The sequence below is a fragment of the Anneissia japonica genome, unplaced genomic scaffold, assembly GCF_011630105.1.
Source record: "Anneissia japonica isolate Jap-2015-1 unplaced genomic scaffold, ASM1163010v1 scaffold287846_len70542_cov101, whole genome shotgun sequence".
Lineage (NCBI taxonomy): Eukaryota > Metazoa > Echinodermata > Crinoidea > Comatulida > Comatulidae > Anneissia > Anneissia japonica.
The window spans coordinates 24,167-32,567 of record NW_022702693.1 but is presented as its reverse complement, the minus strand read 5'-3'; the positions used below and the strand labels follow the sequence as shown (position 1 = coordinate 32,567).

Genomic DNA, 8,401 nt, shown 5'->3' with positions numbered 1-8,401 from the left:
CTGACGAGTTTACAGTGGAATGGCAAACAGCAGTAACTAAAGAATTGACAACGGAAGATAAGAAAACTACCAATGCAACCACTATAGAATCGTTAACTAACCTGTGGACCATGGTAAGTTTATCGAATGAAGAATCATCTACTGTACAGAAAACGACAGCTGATGTAGCAACTGAGTTAGCAACAATAGAAGAATCAACAGTGTTCGAAGCTACTACTGAAAAATCAACAGCTGAATGGAAAACAACGATTGATATAACAAGTAAAAACATCACAACAAAAGACGAAATAACAATTGTTGCAACTACTGAGAAATCCTTAACTGATGAGATGACGACCGTTAATGTAACAATCGAAGAGTCATCATCTTTTCAGAAAACAACTGCTGATGTAACAACTGAAGTACCAACATCGGAAGAAAATACAGCAGTCTATGCAACTTCCGTAGAATCAACAGCAGAATGGCAAACATTGTTGGACATAACAACTAAAGAATTGATGACAAAAGACATTACAACGGTTGATTCAGCTACTGAAGATTCATTAACTGACGAGAAGACAATGGTTGTTAATGTAACAGTTGAAGAACTATCAACAATTGAGAAAACAACTGCTGATTTAACAACTGAAATACCAGCAACAAAAACATCAACAGAGGTCGATACTATTAGTGATAAATTTACAGTGGAATGGCAAACAGCTGTAACTAAAGAATTGACAACGGAAGACAAGAAAACTACCAATGCAACCACTATAGAATCGTTAACTAACCGGTGGACCACAGTAAATGCAACAAATGAAGAATCATCTACAGTACAGAAAACGACTGCTGATGTAGCAACTGAAGTACCAACGTCGGAAGAAAATACACCAGTCTATATAACTTCCATAGAATCAACAGCGGAATGGCAAACATTGTTGGACATAACAACTAAAGAATTGATGACGAAAGACATGACAACAGTTGATTCAGCTACTGAAGATTCATTAACTGACAAGAAGACAATGGTCGTTAATGTAACAGTTGATGAACTATTAACAATTGAGAAAACAACTGCTGATTTAACAACTGAAATACCAGCAACAAAAACATTGACAGAAGTTGATACTACTGACGAATTTACAGTGGAATGGCAAACAGCAGTAACTAAAGAATTGACAACGGAAGATAAGAAAATTACCAATGCAACCACTATAGAATCGTTAACTAACCGGTGGAACACGGTAAGTTTATCGAATGAAGAATCATCTACAGTACAGAAAACGACAGCTGATGTAGCAACTGAGGTAGCAACAATAGAAGTATCAACAGTGTTTGAAGCTACTACTGAAAAATCAACAGCTGAATGGAAAACAGTGATTGATATAACAAGTAAAAACATCACAACAAAAGACGAAATAACAATTGTTGCAACTACTGAGAAATCCTTAACTGATGAGATGACGACCGTTAATGTAACAATCGAAGAGTCATCATCTTTTCAGAAAACAACTGCTGATGTAACAACTGAAGTACCAACATCGGAAGAAAATACAGCAGTCTATGCAACTTCCGTAGAATCAACAGCGGAATGGCAAACATTGTTGGACATAACAACTAAAGAATTGGTGACGAAAGACATGACAACGGTTGATTCAGCTACTGAAGATTCATTAACTGACGAGAAGACAATGGTTGTTAATGTAACAGTTGAAGAACTATCAACAATTGAGGAAACAACTGCTGATTTAACAACTGAAATACCAGCAACAAAAACATCAACAGAGGACGATACTATTAGTGATAAATTTACAGTGGAATGGCAAACAGCTGTAACTAAAGAATTGACAACGGAAGACAAGAAAACTACCAATGCAACCACTATAGAATCGTTAACTAACCGGTGGACCACGGTAAATGCAACAAATGAAGAATCATCTACAGTACAGAAAACGACTGCTGATGTAGCAACTGAAGTACCAACGTCGGAAGAAGATACATCAGTCTATATAACTTCCATACAATCAACAGCGGAATGGCAGACATTGTTGGACATAACAACTAAAGAATTGATGACAAAAGACGAAACAACGGTTGATTCAGCTACTGAAGATTCATTAACTGACGAGAAGACAATGGTCGTTAATGTAACTGTTGAAGAACTATCAACAATTGAGAAAACAATTGCTGATTTAGCAACTGAAATATCAGCAACAAAAACATCCACAGAAGTTGATACTACTACTGACGAATTTACAGTGGAATGGCAAACAACAGTAACTAAAGAATTGACAACGGAAGATAAGAAAACTACCAATGAAACCACTATAGAATCGTTAACTAAGCGGTGGACCACGGTAAATTTAACGAATGAAGAATCATCTATAGTACAGAAAACGACAGCTGATGTAGAAACTGAGGTAGCAACAATAGAAGAATCAACAGTGTTCGAAGCTACTACTGAAAACTCAACAGCTGAATGGAAAACAGCGATTGATATAACAAGTAAAAACATCACAACAAAAGACGAAATAACAATTGTTGCAACTACCGAGAAGTCCTTAACTAATGAGATGACGACCGTTAATGTAACAATCGAAGAGTCATCATCTTTTCAGAAAACAAATGCTGACGTAACAACTGAAGTACCAACATCGGAAGAATATACACCAGTCTATACAACTTCCATAGAATCAACAGCGGAATGGCAAACATTGTTGGACATAACAACTAAAGAATTGACGACAAAAGACATGACAACAGTTGATTCAGCTACTAAAGATTCATTAACTGACGAGAAGACAATGGTCGTTAATGTAACAGTTGAAGAACTATCAACAATTGAGAAAACAACTGCTGATTTAACAACTGAAATACCAGCAACAAAAACATTGACAGAAGTCGATACTACTAGTGACGAATTTACAGTGGAATGGCAAACACCAGTAACTAAAGAATTCACAACGGAAGATAAGAAAACTACCAATGCAACCACTATAGAATCGTTAACTAACCGGTGGACCACAGTAAATTTAACGTATGAAGAATCATCTACAGTACATAAAACAACTGCTGATGTAGCAACAGAGGTAGCAACAATAGAAGAATCAACAGTGTTCGAAGCAAATACTGAAAAATCAACAGCTGGTTGGAAAACAACGATTGATATAATAAGTAAAAACATTACAACAAAAGACGAAATAACGATTTTTGCAACTACCGAGAAATCCTTAACTGATGATATGACGACCGTTAATGTAACAATCGAAGAGTCATCATCAGTTCAGAAAACAACTGCTGATGTAACAACTGAAGTACCAACATCGAAAGAAAATACACCAGTCTATACAACTTCCGTAGAATCAACAGCAGAATGGCAAACATCGTTAGACATAACAACTAAAGAATTGGCGACAAAAGACATGACAACGGTTGATTTAGCTACGGAAGATTCATTAACTGACCAAAAGACAATGGTCGTTAATGTAACAGTTGAAGAACTATCAACAATTGAGAAAACAACTGCTGATTTAACAACTGAAATACCAGCAACAAAATCATTGACAGAAGTCGATACTACTAGAGATAAATTTACAGTGGAATGGCAAACAGCTGTAACTAAAGAATTGACAACGGAAGACAAGAAAACTACCAATGCAGCAACTATAGAATCGATAAGTAACCGGTGGACCACGGTAAATTTAACCAATGAAGAATCATCTACAGTACAGAAAATGACTTCTGATGTAGCAACTGAGGTATCAACAATAGAAGAATCAACAGTGTTTGAAGCTACTACTGAAAAATCAACAGTTGAATGGAAAACAGCAATTGACATAACAAGTAAAACCATCACAACAAAAGACAGAATAACGATCGTTGGAACTACGGAGCAATCCTTAACTGATGAGATGACAACCATTAATGTAACAATTGAAGAGTCATCATCAGTTCGGAAAACAACTGCTGATGTAACTGAAGTACCAATATCGGAAGAAAATACACCAGTCTATACAACTTTCGTAGAATCAACAGCGGAATGGCAAACATCGTTAGACATAACAACTAAAGAATTGATGACGAAAGACATGACAACTGTTGACTCAGCTACTGATGATTCATTAACTGACCAAAAGACAATGGTCGTTAATGTAACAGTTGAAGAATTATCAACAATTGAGAAAACAACTGCTGATTTAGCAACTAAAATACCATCGACAAAAACATCAACAGAAGTCGATAGTACTAGTGACAAATTTACTGTGGAATGGCAAACAACTCTAACTAAAGAATTGACAACAGAAGATCAGAAAACTACCAATGCAACCACTGTAGAATCGTTAACTAACCGGTGGACCACGGTAAATTTAACGAATGAAGAATCATCTACAGTACAGAAAATGACTTCTGATGCAGCACTTAAGGTATCAACAATAGAAGAAACAACAGTGTTCGAAGCTACTACTGGAAAATCAACAGCTGAATGGAAAACAGCGATTGATATAACAAGTGAAAACTTCACAACAAAAGACATGACAACGATCGATGAAAATACCGAGCAATCCTTAACTGATGTGATGACGACCGTTAATGTAACAATAGAAGAGTCATCATCAGTTCAGAAAACAACTGCTGACTTAGTAGAATCAACAGCGGAATGGCAAACATCGTTGGACATAACAACTGAAGAATTGATGACGAAAGACATGGCAACAGTTGATTCAACTACTGAAGCTTCTATTACTGATCAAAAGACAATGGTTGTTAATGTAACATTTAAAGAGCTATCAACAATTGAGAAAACAACAGCTGATTTAACAACTGAAATACCATCAACTAAAACATCGACAGAAGTCGATTCTACTAGTGACAAATTTTCAGTGGAATGGCAAACAGCAGTAACTAAAGAATTGACAACGGAAGACAAGAAAACTACCAATGCAACCACTATAGAATCGTTAACTAACCGGTGGACCACAGTAAATTTAACGAATGAAGAATCATCTACACTACAGAAAACGACTGCTGATGTAGCAACTGAGGTATCAACAATAGAAGGATCGACAGTGTTCGAAGCTACTACTGAAAAATCAACAGCTGAATGGAAAACAGCGATTGATATAACAAGTAAAAACATTACAACAAAAGACAAAATAACAATCGTTGCAACTACCGAGCAATCCTTAACTGATGAGGTGACGACCGTTAATGTAACAATTGAAGAGTCATCATCAGTTCAGAAAACAACTGCTGATGTAACAACTACAATACTAACATCGGAAGAAAATACACCAGTCTATACAACTTCTATAGAATCAACAGCGGAATGGCAAACATCTTTGGACATAACAACTAAAGAATTGGTGACGAAAGACATGGCAACGGTTGATTCAGCTACTGAAGATTCATTAACTGACCAAAAGACAATATTCGTTAATGTAACAGTTGAAGAACTATCAACAATTGAGAAAACAACTGCTGATTTAACAACTGAAATACTAAGAACAAAATCATCGACAGAAGTCGATACTACTAGTGACGAATTTACAGTGGAATGGCAAACATTAGTAACTAAAGAATTGACAACGGAAGCCGAGAAAACTACCAAAGCAAGCACAAAAGAATCGTTAACTAACTGGTGGACCACGGTAAATTTAACGAATAAAGAATCATCTACAGTACAGAAAACGACTGCTAATGTAGCAACAGAGGTAGCAACAATAGAAGAAACAACAGTGTTAGAAGCTTCTACTGGAAAATCAACAGCTGAATGGAAAACAGCGATTGATATAACAAGTGAAAACTTCACAACAAAAGACATGACAACGATTGATGAAACTACCGAGCAATCTTTAACTGATGAGATGACGACTGTTAATGTAACAATTGAAGAGCCATCATCAGTTCAGAAAACAACTGCTGACATAGCAACTGAAGTACCAACATCGGAAGAAGATACACCAGTCTATACAACTTCCATAGAATCAACAGCGGAATGGCAAACATTGTTGGACATAACAACTAAAGAATTGGTGACGAAAGACATGTCAACGGTTGTTTCAGCTACTGAAGATTCTTTAACTGACCAAAAGACAATAGTTGTTAATGTAACAACTACAGTACCGAAAGCAACTGCTGATTTAGCAACTGAAGTATCAACAACAGAAAGAACTACAACTATAGATGCTGTTACTGAAAAGTCAACAGCTGAATGGCAAACTGTGCTTGATATAACAACTAAACAATTGACAACTGTAGACATAACAACGATCGAAGCAACTACTGAAGGATCGTTAACTGATCGAACAAATACATTTAATATAAATGTTACAACTGAAGCATTGTTGACTAAAGAAATTACACCTACAATTGCAACGATTTCTGTATTATCAACAGCAGACAGAATTACAGCTGATACTACTAATCCTACTACGTCTCAGAGTTATATAAGTGTGAATCCAGAGACTACTGTTATCACCACCACAACTCAAAGTGATTCAACAGCTGCATTTACAACTAATCTAGTGACTCAATCATATACCACTATATTACAAACAACACCGGGTATGTATACATCCTATAAATTAACATTATTTTACGGTACTGACTATTATTTCAAATATTTTCCTATTGTTAAATAATTCTACTATTAAGCAAAATTCATTTATGGTATTAGAGAAAACCTTTGAACTCCAAAGAACAAATATTATATATACTGTATGTAGACATTGATGCGATAAAAATCATACACATTTGACGTATTATATGAACATAATTTTATTAGGCACGAATATTTCGCCCTGTCTTCAGGTCTTTCTCAACGTGAATGAGTAAACAGTAGAAAATAATTACTGGGTGAAACAATGCATACACAGTTTATCTTACATAATCGGAGACCACTAGAGTGATTAAGGAATTAATTCTTAATAGTGAATGTATAACCACTAGCAAAGCTTAGATCTTTATTGAGTCCATTGATGTGTGATTTGATACATGTGATCCAATGTAATTCGGAGCAACATCTGTCTCTAGTAGCTTTGTAGTTACACCCTAATCTAAAAATTAATGAAAATTAGATTATCTATGGAGTGTTAACATGTATTCGTTTGAAAGCTATACTTAAATGTTTCTTTCATTTATGATAAATTATGGCCGCATAGAATACTGTTTTTATATTGTGCAATGAAGCTTGTTCTACAACAATATTATATGTTTTTAAAGATAATAATTTCTAAGTCAGTGATTTAGCACCTCAAGGCCATGCAGGCTAGGAAAAGCGGCCTGCGTATGTATACATTTAATCAAGGTGTTGTGCGTGATTTAGTCGAAGTGTTAATTGAAGTTCGTTTTTTTGAGATTTTAGTTATTTTATGCTGAAAGTTTCTTTTTAACAAATATCAAATCAATTTTTTTTTTAAACATGGAATTTTTGATGAGTATGGGGCTTTAAGCAAGTTATTCACCAAATAAGAACTCCCCTTTAATTCTTAATCTCTTTGAGCTAGTCAAAATAACCCTAATCCTAAAATTTGATGATAATCATGACTTAGCCGCCCCGATTCCACTACTTCCAATTCTTTCCAAAATACTTAAACGTATAATTTATGATTGAACTTTAAATACCAATTCCTTCAGAAGAACCATGTAATATTCAACAATCAATTTGTCTTCCGTAGAAGCTACTGTACATTCCTTTTTTAACATTTTAAATGCATTTCAATGACTTTTGCAAAGCCTTTGACACTATAGAACACCATGATATACTATTGTCCTAATTATGTGACTATGGAATTTGGGCCCTGCATATAATCAATTCAAATATTCTATATCTAATAAAATTGATCTGCTCGGTAGATACCAATTCTATGTACTAAAAATAAGAGAGGGTCTCTTGTGGATATTCCTGAGGAACTCCGCAGATATGGTTTAAGATCAGACTTTCTTTTATTCTACACGCAGACGACACAACCCTTATACCATCAACACTTGCATTAACTTGACATTTACAACTGGTAGTATTTGATTTTAATATTTGTTTAATTCTCTTCTAATTAATTTTCAAAACTGCAATTTTATGATTTTAGGGGTGGGTTGTGTTTCCATACCAGTATGGGTTGCAAATGTGACTATTGTGTATGTATGACGAAAGAGTTATTGTAACAACAAGAAGAAAAGTAAATTACCTCTATCTATTTTTATTCAGCGTAATGAGAACTAATACAATAAGAAATTAATATTCCTAAATTCTAGAATAACTTCCCACAACATTACTTAATTATACAGTTTGCAGTGATGGTTTGCAGTCATGTGCTGGTACTTCTGGATGCATCAATCCCAAATACTTTTGTGATTTAAAGAACCATTGTAGTAATGGTTATGATGAAACAATTGCAGCAGGTTGCGGTAAGTAAACACAAAAAAT

The 8,401-nt window shown here is 34.9% G+C and overlaps 1 protein-coding gene across 1 annotated transcript in view; it reads left to right on the top strand.

The window, feature by feature from the left end:
• LOC117104008 (mucin-17-like) overlaps positions 1-8,401 on the top strand; it is a 15,397-nt gene that overhangs the window by 687 nt on the left and 6,309 nt on the right. Inside the window, exons 2-3 of the mRNA XM_033244655.1 lie at positions 9-6,543; positions 8,263-8,382. Of these exons, the coding sequence (XP_033100546.1) occupies positions 9-6,543; positions 8,263-8,382 (6,655 nt within the window). The remainder of the gene's footprint in view (positions 1-8; positions 6,544-8,262; positions 8,383-8,401) is intronic.